General features: G+C 42.4%; 3 protein-coding genes and 1 non-coding gene across 5 annotated transcripts; all 4 read left to right on the top strand.

Annotated features, from left to right (window-relative positions):
• The first annotated feature begins 95 nt into the window (after positions 1-95).
• LOC146512498 (NAD(P)H dehydrogenase [quinone] 1-like) lies at positions 96-1,455 on the top strand. Its single transcript, XM_085169686.1, has 6 exons — positions 96-204; positions 305-469; positions 541-671; positions 751-858; positions 929-1,030; positions 1,107-1,455. The coding sequence occupies exons 1-6, from the start codon at positions 201-203 to the stop codon at positions 1,404-1,406; spliced, it is 810 nt and encodes a 269-aa protein (XP_085025812.1). The 5' UTR covers positions 96-200; the 3' UTR covers positions 1,407-1,455.
• LOC146512497 (NAD(P)H dehydrogenase [quinone] 1-like) lies at positions 140-8,083 on the top strand. 2 transcript variants are annotated; one of them, XM_085169688.1, is made up of 6 exons: positions 140-204; positions 6,928-7,092; positions 7,164-7,294; positions 7,374-7,481; positions 7,557-7,658; positions 7,735-8,083. In XM_085169688.1, the coding sequence occupies exons 1-6, from the start codon at positions 201-203 to the stop codon at positions 8,032-8,034; spliced, it is 810 nt and encodes a 269-aa protein (XP_085025814.1). In that variant the 5' UTR covers positions 140-200; the 3' UTR covers positions 8,035-8,083. The 2 variants fall into 2 exon arrangements, with proteins under 2 accessions (XP_085025814.1, XP_085025813.1); XM_085169687.1 differs by lacking the exon at positions 140-204 and adding an exon at positions 6,641-6,754.
• A 1,423-nt stretch (positions 8,084-9,506) lies between these two features.
• On the top strand, positions 9,507-9,600 carry trnai-uau (transfer RNA isoleucine (anticodon UAU)). The gene is made up of 2 exons: positions 9,507-9,544; positions 9,565-9,600. It is a non-coding gene; the product is annotated as a tRNA-Ile (tRNA).
• A 3,443-nt stretch (positions 9,601-13,043) lies between these two features.
• On the top strand, positions 13,044-14,458 carry LOC146512495 (NAD(P)H dehydrogenase [quinone] 1-like). Its single transcript, XM_085169689.1, has 6 exons — positions 13,044-13,163; positions 13,285-13,449; positions 13,523-13,650; positions 13,728-13,835; positions 13,911-14,012; positions 14,089-14,458. Exons 1-6 carry the CDS (start codon positions 13,160-13,162, stop codon positions 14,386-14,388), a joined length of 807 nt encoding a protein of 268 aa, XP_085025815.1. The 5' UTR covers positions 13,044-13,159; the 3' UTR covers positions 14,389-14,458.
• The last annotated feature ends 2,315 nt before the right edge of the window (positions 14,459-16,773 follow it).

Raw genomic sequence — 16,773 nt, 5'->3', positions numbered from 1 at the left:
ATGAGAGGCCTTAGAGAAAATCCCCCACTTCCAGCTGGCAGAGTGATGACTCTGATTGCTGATTGACTGCACCTGGTTGAAGCAGAGCCCATTGGGTGTATAAATACTGGATACTGAGCTTTACACCAGTAGCAGCTTTTCCCATTGGAGTACTAGTGACTTGTGAGCATCATCAGTCACAGCGGAGCACGTGCGTCAGAATGTGTAAGTATTTTTTTTATGGTTGTTTTTATTTTCAATGCTTTAATGAACTGGTTCTGATCTAATGGGCACTTTGTGTTAACTATTGTCTTTGACTTTGCAGCCAAGAAAGTGCTGATTGTGTATGCCCATGAGAGCCCTGCCTCTTTCAACGCTGCTGCCAAAGATGCTGCTGTGGCAGCTCTGACTGCTCAAGGCTGCACTGTAGAGGTGTCTGACCTGTACGCCATGAAGTTCAAAGCTGCTGCTACTACTGAGGACATCACTGGTATACAAATATCCTGCAGGTATAGGAATGCTTTGATTGCTCTCAAATGTAAACACTGGCTTTAAATGCAGGTGGAGTGAAGGATGCTGAGAACTTCTGCTACGCAAAGGAGATCAAATTGGCATCAGAGGAGGGCAAACTTGCAGATGACATCAAAAAAGAACAGGAGAAGCTCAAGAAGGCAGACCTTGTCATCTTTCAGGTAGTGTCTGACTGGAAGTGTCTTTGGGGTCAGCTAACAGGTGTCAACATCAAAATGACCATTAAACCTGTGTTCCCAGTTCCCCATGTACTGGTCATCTGTTCCTGCAATCATGAAGGGGTGGATGGATCGGGTGTTGGGCTTTGCCTACGCACAGGAGAAGCGGTACAGTGAGGGGATCTTCAAGGTGAGAGCTCCAACATCTGTGTTCAGGCTGTGTCCTCTCCCTCTTTGCTCACTCCTTGCTCTCTGTACAGGACAAGAAAGCCATGCTGTCCTTCACCACTGACTGTCCTGAATCTGTGTACAGTGACACTGGCATCAATGGTGACATCAATGTCACACTGTGGCCACTGCAGGTGAGGTCTCACTATAAACAGAGCCAAGCATTAAATGATCTGTCATGTAGTAACAGCTGCTCCTCCCTGTGTGCAGAACGGGATCCTGAGCTACTGTGGCTTCCAGGTTTTTGCCCCTCAGATCTTCTGGGATCCTGCTACTGGTTCTCCTGAATCTCGCAGCTCCATGCTGGAGGGCTGGCGCACACGACTGCAAAATCTCTGTGGGGAAGCAACTGTGTACTTTGCTCCCTTGGACTACTTTGACAAGGAGAAGGGTTTCCTGCTGAAGCCTGAGGTCAAAGAGAAATATGCCAGCAAAGAGTCTGGCCTCACAGTGGGGATCCACATGGGCAAGCCACTGCCAGCCAACAGCCAGACCAAGGCTGGGGTCTGACAATGGAGTGGGTCCATGTAATGTCTTAAAATATGTGCTGCAATAAAAAGGCTGCTTTGTTCTGATTTTTGAGCATCGAGTCTATTAATGAATCACTGCTCTCAAGTTGTAACTGGATAATGTGTGCAAAGTGGTTTTTATTTCAGTAATTTGGACACTACTGCACAATGACTTAAAGTAACTTGCTACCTACAAGTACTCACTGACGACCCTGCATAGCAAGTTCGTATAGAGACTACTTCTATATGGAGATGCCTGTTCTTATTCAGGCTGACCTGATTAGTCTGATGCGTCACTGATTTTAAATTCATCACTTGACACAAGTTGCCACCAAACACGTGTAATTGTGCTGACCAATCTAAGCGACTAAGCAGGTTGGTCCAGTTGTACAGAGCAGCCACCCAAGTGTTTAAAAGTGCAGTCAAGTGACGTTTTCTGGCTTTGTCAAACGGACTTCATTAGTTTTCTACAATATGCTATTTGCAGCAAAATCTGAATACTGGGTTATAGTTGGCGAGCTAATCACAATGCTGAGGTCAAGAAATGAGAGCTGCCAGAGGTCTCACAGGACTCTTAAGTCCTGCCACCTGTGCCAGTAATTTAGCACTTGACTTTTCTTTTCAACTATAAAACTAACGTTGACATATTTCTAACTCTGTCACTGCTAGCAGCTAACATGGCCATGCTAATATGCTCCCTAGCTGAGTCACTCCTAGCATCAACAGTAAAGTTTTACATGTCTAGCAAACCAGACCTTAAACATTGGCATACAGTATATAATATCTTATCTCATACATAATCCTCAAGTGTTTTTGTCAGAGCATTGACTCCACTGACTCTCAACCTAATTTAGTGACTAAAACAACAGTGGTGATTGGGGCTGATAACATTCAAAGTGTGCAATTTTATGCAGGAATACTTTTGTAAATGGCTTTATTTATGGTAGCTAGAGCAGATATTTGAAAGAGTTTGGAACATCTTGAACCACCCCTTTTTTATTTATATAAGGGGTGGTTAGGAAAATACGAAATCGGTGGAGCTACTTACTGGAATGTGTGCAAACTTACATGGAAATACAGTACATGTACAATTTTAACAAACTTGGCAATATTTGTATGACACCTTTATTCTAAACTCTCTTTGGAAAGCTTTCTTGTGATTTCTATAATAGTTTTGGGAATAATTCTCCAGGTCACTTGGAGGTCACACCAAAGCTTTTCTTTTCATGTTTGCTGCCTTTTTTTCTTTTCTCTTTGATGATGATCCCACACTGCTTCAGTAATGTTGAGTTTTGGGCTCTGGGGATGCCAATCAATGACTGATAGTGTTCCAGTGTGTGTTTTTCTTTCCAGGTCTGCGTTGCTTCATTGGCAATGTGTTTGGGATCATTGTTATGGTGAAAAATGTTGCCAGTCTGAAGTTTCCAGATATTATATCATTGTGGATCCAAACATCACTGTCAGAAAAACAGCCCCAGACCGTGACACTGATGTGGCATCCACTATGTTTTACAGGTGGCCATGGATACGCACTGTTTATCATTCTCCTGACCTCATATTGATAATAACGTGAATAAAATGTTCACATTTGGATTCATCACTCCATGAGACCCAATACCACTGATGTTTCACTTCAGTTTCTGTGTAATTTGGCATACCTCAGCCTTTTCTCCCCATTTCCCTTCCGTAAGAATGGCTTCTTGACAGCCAGCCATCCACTGAGAACATTTCTGATGAGCCTTCAGTGAACAGTAAATGGTTCAGCTAAAGGGCCTGATGCATCTCCCAGGTTCTGTATCAGGTCTTTGCTTTCCCCCCTATTTCTTAGGGATTTCAAATACTTTCCATCTGCTTTTCACTACTTCTGCCACTTCTTCTTTTGTTCTCCACTTTTCCAGTTTCCGAGCTCTGACTTTTTGTCAGCCTGGCTACAGTGCTGAAGAGAAACCTGGGGTTGTTCTTATTTTCTTCAATCAGTGACGAATAGTAAGATGTTCTGGCTTTGCGGGGGGCTTTCTTATAAAGCAGCAAACTATTTCTCCAGGCTAAATGACGATCCTCTAAATTTGTGACAGGCCATTTCCTCTCCAGCTTACGAGTTATCTGCTTTAGGCTATGTGTTTGAGAATTATACCACGGAGTCAGGTACTTCTAATTTGAGGCCTTAGTTTTCACAGGAGCTACAGTATCCAGAGTCGTACGTAGTGAGGAGGTAAAATTATTAACAAGATAATCAACGTCTGTTGGAGTAGCGTTCAGATAGCTGCTCTGCTCTATGTTGGTAAAGGTCACTGAAGACGATAACAGTGGGTGGATTATATTCTTTAACTTAGTTACAGCACTTTCAGAAAGACATCTACTGTGATCAGTGTTGGGAAGGTTACTTTTAAAATGTATTCCATTACAGAATACAGAATACATGCCCCAAAATGTATTCTGTAACGTATTCCGTTACGTTACTCAATGAGAGTAACGTATTCTGAATACTTTGGATTACTTAATATATTATCATGCTGTTTACAACTACTGAATGTACTATTGCTGTGATTTATTACTGTTACTGAAGGTCCGCGGCTCCGAACCGTAGTAAAGGGACCTCTGGCTAATATGGTGGGTCCTGTTTCGGGCTCGTAGCCGAAAACTAGCTTTACTTTGTTGTCTGGGTCAACTTTGCTAGCTAGAGACAGAGAGAGGCGTTGAAAGGCTGCTCCAATGGAACTTATATTTTTCGGAGGAAAACACGAACACAGCGTACAGTCGAGTCTTAATAGCTTACTTACAACTGGGCTCGTCAGGCACTCTTCTTGGCTGCAGTGGTTATTATTATATTTACATGCTTCCAGCTCCCGTTTTTGCTAGATGACAGCTCATATTTTTCCTATTTCTCCCTCCCTCGCTCACAGACACATAACGGGTATGGGAGTCCATTCTCCCTGCAGCACGGACTACACTGCCTATGATGCTACATTCTTTAGAGCTATACCTGTAGCATTCTGCCTATTAGCTTAGCACAACAACAACAAAAAGGCCTCTCTCACCCAGGAAACACAGAGAGAGAGAGCGTCACCCTGTAGCCATGGCAACCGTAATGCTGCCACCTGGAACTACAGAACGTAGCTGTCAAACAAAACCCAAACAGGCCTGACCCACGACAATATGAAACAGGGAAGTACCGCCGTGTAATCCATTTATTTCAACAAAGTAACTGTATTCTAAATACCACATTTTTAAACGGTAACTGTAATGGAATACAGTTACTCATATTTTGTATTTTAAATACGTAACGGCGGTACATGTATTCCGTTACTCCCCAACACTGACTGTGATAAAGTCGACTCTCCAGTGCTGTGTAATCAATTATTGTAAATGTAAATGTTATCAAGAAATGATCAGACAGGAGAGGGTTTTCAGGAAACACTGTTAAATGTTCAGTTTCTATTCCATATGTTAAAACAAATCTAGAGTGTGATTAAAGTGATCGGTGGGTTCTTTTAAAGTTTGAGAGAAGCCAATTGAGTCTAATAACAGATTAAATGCCATGTTGAGGCTGTCATTTTTAGCATCTACATGGATGTTAAAATCACCCACAATAATTATTTTATCTGAGCTGAGCACTAAATCAGATAAAAAGTCTGAGAAATCAGACAGAAACTCTGTGTAAGGCCCAGGTGGACAATAGATGATAACAAGTAAGACCGGTTTCTGAGTTTCACAGCTGGGGTGGACAATGTTAAGCATCAGGCTTTCAAATGAATTAAAAGTCTGTCTTGGTCTTTCGTTAATTAATAGGCTGGTGTGAAAAATTGCTGCCATTGCTCGGCCTGTGCTTCAAGGTTTCTGGTAGGTAGAATGACTCGGGGGTGTTGATTCATTTAAACTAACATAATCATCCTGCTGCAACCAGGTTTCTGTAAGGCAGAGTAAATCGATTTGTTAATCAATTATTAAGTCATGTACTAACAGAGACTTGGAGGAGAGATACCTAATATTTAATCATCCACATTTCACTGTTTTACTCTTTGGTTCAGATGTGGATTCTCTCTTTGTGATTTTTTATGTTTAAGTTGTTTGTTGCTGGTTTTTAGTTAGTTTTTTGTCTCTTTGGGAGCTGACACAGTCTCTATGGAGATGGGTTTTTTTTCTGGGGGGGGGGGGGGTAGCAGGAGGAGAGAAGCTGCAGAGAGGCGTGTAAGACTGCAACTCTGCTTCCTGGCCCCAACTCTGGATAGTCATATTTTGGGGGGTTTAATAAATTTGTCCATATTTCTAGAAATGAGAGCTGCTCCATCCAAAGTGGGATGGATGCTGTCTCTCCTAACAAGACCAGGTTTCCTCCAGAAGGTTTGCCAATTATCTATGAAGCCCACATCGTTTCTGGGACACCACTCAGACAGCCAGCAATTTAAGGAGAACATGCGGCTAAACATGTCACTCCTGGTCTGATTGGGGAGGGGACCAGAGAAAACTACAGAGTCCGACATTGTTTTGGCAAAGTTACACACCGATTCAATATTGATTTTAGTGACCTCCGATTGGCATAACCGGGTGTCATTACTGCCGACGTGAATTATGATTTTACTTAATTTACGTTTACCCTTAGCCAGCAGTTTTAAATTTCCTTCATTGTCGCCTGCTCTGGCCCCTGGAAGAGAATTGAGTATGGTTGCCGGTGTCTCTAGCTTCACATGTTTGAGAACAGAATCACCAATTACCAGAGTTTGACCCCCGGCGGGTGTGTCGCCGAGTGGGGAAAAATGGTTAGACACATGAACAGGTTGGTGGTGTACCTGGGGCTTCTGTTTAAGACTATGCTTCCTTCTACTGGTCCTTTGATAGAGTATGGTGCCAGTTTTATTTAGTAATGAATACAAATGTGTTCCCCTTGTACTGTTTTCCCAATTAAGTTGCCACTGCGTTTTTATCTGTTTCCATACAATACTTTTCACTTCTGACTTTGATCATTTTACTTTGCATTTAACATGATATTTTTTTTTAAATTGCACCTTTTGCCAATTTGCTTTAAACTATGAAGTACAGTCCAGTTCCTGTGTTCTGCCAGGTAATTGTATATTTGCATTTCTCAAGGTAAGACACCTGTTGCAATACTAATACTATACTAATAATACTATTAGCTGATATCGAGCCAATTCAGTGGTACTCAGAGCCAGCCATCAATCAGCCAATCAGTCTGATTGATGACCCTGATTGCTGATGGAGAGCACCTGAAGTAACGAGAGCTAGAAGGTATATAAAACCACCATGCCAAGCCTTCCAGTAGTAGTAGCAGCTTTCTCCAACAACCTACTTGCAAGGCTGATCAGTCATAGTCAGGTACTTGCTTCGAAATGTGTAAGTATCTCTTTTTATCCCTCCCCATTCTTCTGTGGTCATGATTGCTGGTATTGTTACTTAACTTAAACATTGGAGGTTGTAATAGTTTGTTTTGTTTTTTTTCTTCATAGTGTGTGATTAAAATATTCTTGACCTAGTAGGAATTTAATCTATTCTCCTTGGCTTTGCAGCCAAGAAAGTGCTGATTGTGTATGCCCATGAGAGCCCTGCCTCTTTCAATGCTGCTGCCAAAGATGCTGCTGTGGCAGCTCTGACTGCTCAAGGCTGCACTGTAGAGGTGTCTGACCTGTATGCCATGAAGTTCAAAGCTGCTGCTACTACTGAGGACATCACTGGTATACAAATATCCTGCAGGTATAGGAATGCTTTGATTGCTCTCAAATGTAAACACTGGCTTTAAATGCAGGTGGAGTGAAGGATGCTGAGAACTTCTGCTACGCAAAGGAGATCAAATTGGCATCAGAGGAGGGCAGACTTGCAGATGACATCAAAAAAGAGCAGAAGAAGCTCAAGGAGGCAGACCTTGTCATCTTTCAGGTAGTGTCTGGCTGGAATCCTCTTTGTGGTCAACTAACAGGTGTCAACATCAAAATGACCATTAAACCTGTGTTCCCAGTTCCCCATGTACTGGTCATCTGTTCCTGCAATCATGAAGGGGTGGATGGATCGGGTGTTGGGCTTTGCCTACGCACAGGAGAAGCGGTACAGTGAGGGGATCTTCAAGGTGAGAGCTCCACCAACATGTCTGTGTTCAGGCTGTGTCCTCTCCCTCTTTGCTCACTCCTTGCTCTCTGTACAGGACAAGAAAGCCATGCTGTCCTTCACCACTGACTGTCCTGAATCTGTGTACAGTGACACTGGCATCAATAGTGACATCAATGTCACACTGTGGCCACTGCAGGTGAGGTCTCACTATAAACAGAGCCAAGCATTAAATGATCTGTCATGTGGTAACAGCTGCTCCTCCCTGTGTGCAGAACGGGATCCTGAACTACTGTGGCTTCCAGGTTTTTGCCCCTCAGATCTTCTGGGATCCTGCTGCTGGTTCTCCTGAATCTCGCAGCTCCATGCTGGAGGGCTGGCACACACGACTGCAAAATCTCTGTGGGGAAGCAACTGTGTACTTTACTCCCTTGGACTACTTTGACAAGGAGAAGGGTTTCCTGCTGAAGCCTGAGGTCAAAGAGAAATATGCCAGCAAAGAGTCTGGCCTCACAGTGGGGATCCACATGGGCAAGCCACTGCCAGCCAACAGCCAGACCAAGGCCGGGGTCTGACAATGGAGTGGGTCCATGTAATGTCTTAAAATGTGTGCTGCAATAAAAAGGCTGCTTTATTGTAACTTCAGTTTGAGCAATGAGTTTTAAATGCACCACTCGGGTTTCATACAGTTCAGCCATCTAGAAAATGGTACATGTACACAAAGTTGTCTCTGTAGGCTTTCAAGACTGCTGTCGTTATCCAACACTGACCAAATTGACACTTGGGGCTTTGTTGTATACCAGAAATGTGAGCTGACAATGGTACACAAAGAACTGATGCAATGTGTGGTAAATCCAGTGAGCTGCTTCACATTAGCATGCTGAGTGACGGCTTGATCCATCGAGCTCACTACACCATCTAGAACGTGATGGTGTCGTCACCTTCATGGTTCACTTGGCACTACTTCATCGCCTCTTTCCTGTACAGGTACTGTCTCTCTACCAGTAGCACCACTGCTGGAATGTTGGTGCTTCTCATAAAGGGGAGAGAGGAACTCACATTGCCAAGTAATTTTCAGCATGTGAGCGGAGGGGAAATGTGGCACTTTAAAATATGAAGGTGTGGTCAGGCAGTACCACCATATCTTCCAGTAGTGGCCAAAAATGACACATCTAAATACATTTTAACTCATTAGCCATTTAGAGTTTTGTATGTACAAAATTCCAACATAAGATGTCTTTGAGAGAATTAGAAATGGTTGTCCTGAAGCTGGCAGCCTAAAAACACTGGGTCCAATTACATCCAAAATTTCATTTTTCTGCAATACACTTTCTGTTTCTTTTCCATTCACCAGTTGATACTGATTTGGGGCTGGAACCTATCCCAACTCCCATTGGGCAAGAGGCAGGGTACATCCTAAATGGGAAACTGGCCTGTTGTACAGTCCATTTTATATCCTATAGTGTGAAATTTCTCATTTCTCCTTAATTTTTTAAATAGGTATATGAATGCTCCAGATTTGAATGTAGCTCCAGTGGCGCAATCGGTTAGTGCGCGGTACTTATATGACAGTATTTGGCTGAGCAATGCTGAGGGTGAGAGTTGAAGCCTCACCTGGAGCAGTGGCTTCATGCTTCTCCACATTTATGATAGAAAAACTCTTGTAGGTTACTGCTACAAAGGTTGTGTTGGCTAACACCCTAATATGAAATAGGAAAATATGCAACATATACTACATAAACAGACTGTCGAATAATTCAGCCTATTTGTATGCTGAGTTATAAACAAGTATCTTGTACTTTAAGCGTTAAGATGAGGCGGGGTACACCCTTTCTTGTGGTGCTCCAATCAGTGCATGTATGATAGTATTAGACAGAGCAATGTTGTGGCTCTATGTCCCTGGTCCTTGAATGACAAAAATACACAACAAACAAAAAGAGGCGGTACACACCCTAGACAGGCTGCCAGCCTATCTTAAGCCTAGTGCTCATTTGTTCATTAATTTTTCTTTGATTTATTATAGGTCCATGAAGGGTTTTTTTTCAGAGCTCCAGTGGCGCAATCGGTTAGCGCGCAGTACTTATATGACAGCATTGGGCAGAGTAATGCCAAGGTTGTGAGTTCAAGCCTCACCTGGAGCAGAATGTTCAAGCTAATTTTTTTTACCTAATGCCAATAGAAAAATGCTCAAGGGAAAAAAAATGTGTCCTTGTTTCTTGAGAAAATAACAAATCTCATGTAGGCAAATGCTACCGACAGCACTACTGTCTGCTTTCTTCAAAAAGAGAACCGCTTGACTCACCTTGAAGAGGAGTTGAGGAGGCCATTGAAGGGAAAAGCTGGTGCCAGGTTGAAAGGGTGGTGCTCTCTTTGTGGTAGAGTATAGCTTCCTGTTCTTGTTGCAACATACGGTGGTGCTTTTGTGTAGCTTGTCAGAAAATGTAATTAAAAACCTATAGATATATGCCATATCCCATAATGATATACTCGGTTACATCAATAGGAAGTCACTAAAATCAATACTGAATCGGTGTGTAACTTTGCCAAAACAATGTTGGATTGTGTAGTTTTCTCTGGTCCCCTCCCCAACCAGGAGTGACATGTTTAGCCACACGTACTCCTTAAATTGCTGGCTGTCTGAGTGGTGTCCAAAAAATGATGTGGGCTTTATAGATAACTGGGAAACTTTCTGGGGGAAACCTGGTCTTGTTAGGAAAGACGGCATCCATCCCACTTTGGATGGAGCAGCTCTCATTTCTAGAAATCTGGCCAAGTTGATTAAACCCCCAAAATGTGACTATCCAGAACTGGGACCAGGAAGCAGAGTTGCAGTCTTACATGCCTCTCTGCAGCTTCTCTTTTCCTGTTATCCTCCAAACCCCATCCCCTTAGAGACTGTGTCAGCTCCTAAACAACAAACTAAAAATCTCTAGATGCATGCTCAATGATCCAGGTAAGTAAATCCCGAAAGGTTGATTCTGTTCATCTGAACGTAGTGTTTTCAATGGAAGAAACATTTTGTCACTCTTCCAAGTGACTTCTTCAGTCCCAGCTGACTGCAGGTTTCCCCAGCTTATAAACAGTACATTTGCACAGAGGTCAGTTCCTTGATCATTAATATGCAAATTGTCATGACCATTGATCAGCAACCACTGATCAAAGCTTACTGATTAAAGCCCACTGATCAATGGCCATGAGTACCATTCACAGAGAGTTGGGGAATGGCTGCAATCACAGCATTGTAAGATGGCAAAAGATGTACCCTTAGGCCCCCTCCTCGATTCAGAGATGGTCTTTCCCTTTTCACGTAAATGGCCTCCTTGACTCCCCGCCCAAACCAGGGGCCTAAAGAAAGCTCCAACCAATCCAGGAGAGAAGGACAACTGCTGCCTAAGCAAAAACCCTTAGTGATCTTGTATGTGTCAGGAGTATCAGAACAGTTGAGACACATTTCCTCTTAAACGCCGCGTCTCGGTTACTTTTGAACCCCAAAACACGCTGCACCAAAAATTGGTCCACCCCAAGGATCGGGTCTCTCGACACAAACAGAGTAATATACTGTATGCTGTTAAGTGCAAGGAGGATTGCCAGGATTTATACATCAGAGAAACCAAACAACCTCCGGCGAAGCAGATTGCACAACATAGAAGAGCTACCTCGTCAAGCCAGGACTCTGCAGTCTATTTACACCTACAGGCCAGTGGACACTCTTTCAGTGATGAGGATGTACACATCCTGGACAGGGAGGAACGCTGGGTTGAGCGCGGAGTCAAGGTTTCTCTTCAGCACTGTTGCCAGACTGACAAAAATTCAAAACTCTGTTAAGCCAACCATTCCTTTAATGATAACTAGAAAAGATTTCATGAATTTCTTTACAAACAAAACTTTAATCATTTCACAGACGTAATATTATATCCATCTAATTTCAGTACGATTTGTATTCATTTAGTCTTTTTCTCCAATTAATCTTTCTGAGTTAACTTCAGTAATTAATTCCTCCAAACCATCAATGTGTCTTTTAGACCCCATTCCTACAAGACTGCTCCAAGAATCCTGCCATTAATTTATGCTTCAATCTTAAATATGATCAACCCATCTCTAATAATCGGCTCTATACCGCAGGCCTTCAAGCTAGCGGTAGTTAAACTATTACCTAAAAAGTAATCTCTTGGCCCAGCTGTCTTAGCTAGTTACAGGTCAATCTCCAACCTTTATTTTATCTCAAGAATTCTTGAGATAAAAGTTGTCAAACAGTTGTTGTCAAACAGCTAACAGATCCTCTGCAGAGGAATGGTTTATTTGAAGAGTTTCAGTCAGGTTTCAGAGCTCATCACAGCATAGAAACAGCTTTAGTGAAGGTTACAAATGATCTTCTTATGGCCTCTGACAGTGGACTCATCTCTGTGCTTGTCCTGCTAGACCTTAGTGCAGCGTTCGATACTGTTGACCATAATATTCTATTTGGATGGATGAAATTGGGCTCCAGTAAAACTGTCAGGAACCTTTGAGTCATTTTGACCAGGATATGTCCTTCAGTGCATACATTAAATAAATATGTAGGACTGCTTTCTTCTATTTGCGCAATATCTTTAAAGATATTGCGCAAATGGAAGGGAACACGTGTTTATTAGAAAGATCCTCTCTCAGTGTGACGCTGAAAAAATAGTTCATTAATTAATACTTTTAGGCTGGTCGACTGTAATTCATTATTATCAGGATGTCCTAAAAACGCCCTAAAAAGCCTTCAGTTGATCCAAAATGCTGCAGCAAGAGCACTGACAGGGGGTAGACAGAGAGAGCATATTTCTCCTATATTGGCTTCCCTTCACTGGCTACCTGTTAAATCCAGAACCAAATTCAAAATCTGGCTCCTTACATACAAGGTCTTCAATAATCAGGCCCCATCTTAACTCAGTGACTTTCTAGTACCATATCACCCTTTAAGAGCTCTTTTCTCTGAGACTGCGGGCTGACTTGTGTCTCCCAGAATATTTAAAACTGCACTGTATAAATAAAATTGAATTGAATTGAATTGAAATGGGAACCGAGGAAGGATGCTGTGGTTGCAGATACTATCTCGCTGTGAATATGCTCTTGGTCTATGGTCATGACAATTTGCATATTCATACATACTGACTGACCTCATGTCCAGTTGCAAGTAAGTGATGGAACGTTGAGACATTGTGCAAAGGTGCATTTCTAATGTTGGAAAAACCTCAAATCAGCCGATTCTCACCAATGAGCTCACATGGATGACTGACAAAATGTTCCTTCCACTATAAACAAACCATCCAGATGAACAGAATCAACTTTCTAGAAGAAGGTACGTTATGGTGACTTAAACCATGTACCATAGCTCCTACACTGAAAGGACACTTTGACCACATGATAGCACTGTAGAATGAGTGAAACTAAGATGAATATGCCTTATAAATTCATCTTGTGTTTGAACTGGGCTGAAGGTTTAGGTTAATCTCAGAGTTATGCCCAAGTGTCTGTACAAAGTGGGAAACCTGAGAGAAAATCCCGCAGTAGCAGCTGGCTGACTCATGAGGCTGATTGCTGATTGACAGCATCTGTGTGAAGTAGTGCTCAAAGTGTGTATAAAAGCAGCAGGTGTGTCTTGCTTCATTATGGGCACCTTTTTCCTCTTATTATACCAGCTAGCGAGAACGCTCATCATTTACTGTTGTTTTGAGAATGGGTAAGACTTTTTCTTCCTGGTAACTGCTGAAACTTGTTTGGTCTCTTATTTTGAACAATGTGAAATATTTGTGTTTGTGATCTGACTGGAACTCTATCAATTTTTTCTTTTGGCTTTGCAGCCAAGAAAGTGCTGATTGTGTATGCCCATGAGAGCCCTGCCTCTTTCAATGCTGCTGCCAAAGATGCTGCTGTGGCAGCTCTGACTGCTCAAGGCTGCACTGTAGAGGTGTCTGATCTGTACGCCATGAAGTTCAAAGCTGCTGCTACTACTGAGGACTTCATTGGTATACAAATATTCTGCAGGTATAGGAATGCTTTGATTGCTCTTCAGATGCAAACACTAAATTTCTGTTGCAGGTGGTGTGAAGACTGCAGAGGACTGCTATGCAGGTCAGATTAAATTGGCATGGGAGGAGGGCGGAATTGCAGATGACATCAAAAAAGAGCAGGAGAAGCTCAAGGAGGCAGACCTTGTCATCTTTCAGGTAGTGTCTGACTGGAAATGTGTATGGTCGGCTGACGGGTATCCACATCAAAATGACCATTAAACCTGTGTTCCCAGTTCCCCATGTACTGGTCATCTGTTCCTGCAATCATGAAGGGGTGGATGGATCGGGTGTTGGGCTTTGCCTACGCACAGGAGAAGCGGTACAGTGAGGGGATCTTCAAGGTGAGAGCTCCACCAACATGTCTGTGTTCAGGCTGTGTCCTCTCCCTCTTTGCTCACTCCTTGCTCTCTGTACAGGACAAGAAAGCCATGCTGTCCTTCACCACTGACTGTCCTGAATCTGTGTACAGTGACACTGGCATCAATGGTGACATCAATGTCACACTGTGGCCACTGCAGGTGAGGTCTCACTATAAACAGAGCCAAGCATTAAATGATCTGTCATGTGGTAACTGCTGCTCCTCCCTGTGTGCAGAACGGGATCCTGAACTACTGTGGCTTCCAGGTTTTTGCCCCTCAGATCTTCTGGGATCCTGCTACTGGTTCTCCTGAATCTCGCAGCTCCATGCTGGAGGGCTGGCGCACACGACTGCAAAAACTCTGTGGGGAAGCAACTGTGTACTTTGCTCCCTTGGACTACTTTGACAAGGAGAAGGGTTTCCTGCTGAAGCCTGAGGTCAAAGAGAAATATGCCAGCAAAGAGTCTGGCCTCACAGTGGGGATCCACATGGGCAAGCCACTGCCAGCCAACAGCCAGACCAAGGCCAGGGTCTGACGATGGAGTGGGTCCATGTAATGTCTTGAAATGTCTACTGCAATAAAAAGGCTGCTTTATTGTAACTTCAGTTTGAGCAATGAGTTTTAAATGCACCCCTTGCTTTCATACAGTTCAACCACCTAGAAAATGGTTGATGTACATAACAGGATATTCGGCAAGCTTTCAAGACTGGATGAATTCTGATTACCATGTTTAAAGGCCTCAGCATGTGGGAGGACAGGAAATTTGACTTTCTTTTTAGTCATGGTCAAAAGAAAGATCCCTGTATTGAATAGAATATTCATTTGACACAACTAAATTTTTTTTTTTTTTTTTTTTTTTGGAACTGAGCATTACATATGTACAAAATTCATGCACCTCAGATGTCTGTGACAGGACTAGAAATAGCTGTCCTCAACTATTGCTTGCTTCAGTCTCCCTGTTCTACAAGTTGGGAGTAATGGAATAGATGTACCACCGTTACGTATTTAAAATACAAAATATGATCGACTGTATTCCATTAAGGTTGCGATCTAAAGGTGGTATTAAGAACAGTTACTTTGAAATAATGGATTACACGGTATTTTCCTGTTTATATTGTCAGGATTGTTTGGGTTTTGTTTGACAGCTATGTTGTGTTGTTCCAGGCGGCAGTGTTGCGGTTACCATGGTTACAGGGCAACACTCTCTGCTACTGTCTGTTTCCTGGGTGACGGAGCGCCTTTTTGTTGTTGTTGTGCTAAGCTAATAGGCAGAATGCTACAGACATAGCCCTAAAGAACATAGCCTCATGGGCAGTGTAGTCCGTGCTGCAGGGAGAATGGACTACCATACCCGTTATGTTTCTGTGAGCGCAAGGAGGGAGAAAAAGGAAAGTGGAAAAGTACCAGTTGTCATTGAGCAGAAACGGGAGATGGAAGCATGTAAATATAATAACCACTGCAACATATACAGAATATAAAAAGATTATCAAATAATAGAGACTGATTACATCAAGTATACTCCATATAAGTAATACAAAATAGACATTTTGCCATTCACTTATTACCTAAAACCTTTCTTTCTTCAATTAAAACGCACTTCTGTGTTTTTTGTATGCTGAGTCTCAACCATAAGGCGTTTTAATTGTTATGACTTAAACAAGATGAAAAAAGAGGCAGGGTACACCCTTTCTTCTAGTGCTCCAAACCGTTAATTCACGGTGTTTAATAATACCTGGACTTAGTAAAGTCTTTTAATTTTGTCCAATCTGTAAATGGTGTCACTTAAGAACGTGGTCACACGCTAGACTTGGTTTTATCTTATGATCTATCTGTGTGCAATGTATGTGTGAAAGATGCGTTTTTTTCTGACCATATGCCTATTTTATTTGATATTGCTTCTCTTAACGCCATTGCAAATTGGGCTGTGCCTGTTCATATTATTGTGCCCTTCGTTCTGATACTGCCGAACAGTTTTATATTGTTTGACAATCTTATGTCATATTCTTCAGAGTTGCCTACCTCAAATGACTTACTTCTGTACTTTGATTTTGCTTGTAAATCTGCGCTGGATGTTGTTGCCCTATTGACACTAAGACAATGTAAATCCAAGACAAGTTTTGGCTAACTGATTTCACCTGAGAAATTAGAAAACAATGTAGGAGATGTGAAAGACAGCGGAAAAAAGACAGGCTGCATGTCTGTCTGGAAACCTTAAACAGTAGTTGGAAAAGTTATCAGAAGGCGGTTAAAGCTGATAAACATGCCTATCTTTCTCAACTTATTTCAGCCAACTCACACAATCCCCGTGTTTTATATAATACTAAAAATTCCTTTGATGGTCATTTAAATAGGGTGGTAAAATCGTCTTTTTATCACCTCAGACGCCTATCGAAGGTCAAGCCTTTCCTTTCCAAACACAATTTGGAAACTGTTATTCATGCTTTTATCACCTCGCGTTTGGACTATTGCAATTCCCTTATAACTGGGGTTGGGTTGGGCACCCTGTCACGCTTGCAATTAGTGCAAAATGCGGCGGCACCTTTTTTAACTGGCAGAAGGAAATTTGATCGCATCACTCTGGTTCTGGCGTCACTACATTGGCTTCCTATTGAATAAAGGAAGAAAGGAATCAAAGCTTTGTGCATGTGCTCCAGTGGCGGTTAGCGGGTGGTACTTATATGACAGTATTGGGATGAGCTATGCCAAGGTTGTGAGTTCAAACCTCACGTGGAGCAGATTCTTGAAATTAATGTTTACCTAAAGGGGAAAGAAATATCTCCTTAACCTGTTTTCTTTAAGAGACAACAATTGTCATGTATGCCTATTATAAAGTAAATTTGTGTGCTTTCTTCAAAGAAAGTATCTTTGTGAGCCTCACGCCGAGGACATCAATGGGCTTACTGAGTGTATCACAGACTAC

Source organism: Neolamprologus multifasciatus, chromosome 8 (genome assembly GCF_963576455.1).
Source record: "Neolamprologus multifasciatus chromosome 8, fNeoMul1.2, whole genome shotgun sequence".
Lineage (NCBI taxonomy): Eukaryota > Metazoa > Chordata > Actinopteri > Cichliformes > Cichlidae > Neolamprologus > Neolamprologus multifasciatus.
Note: the sequence above shows the minus strand (reverse complement) of the source record. Positions and strands in the feature narration are given on the sequence as shown.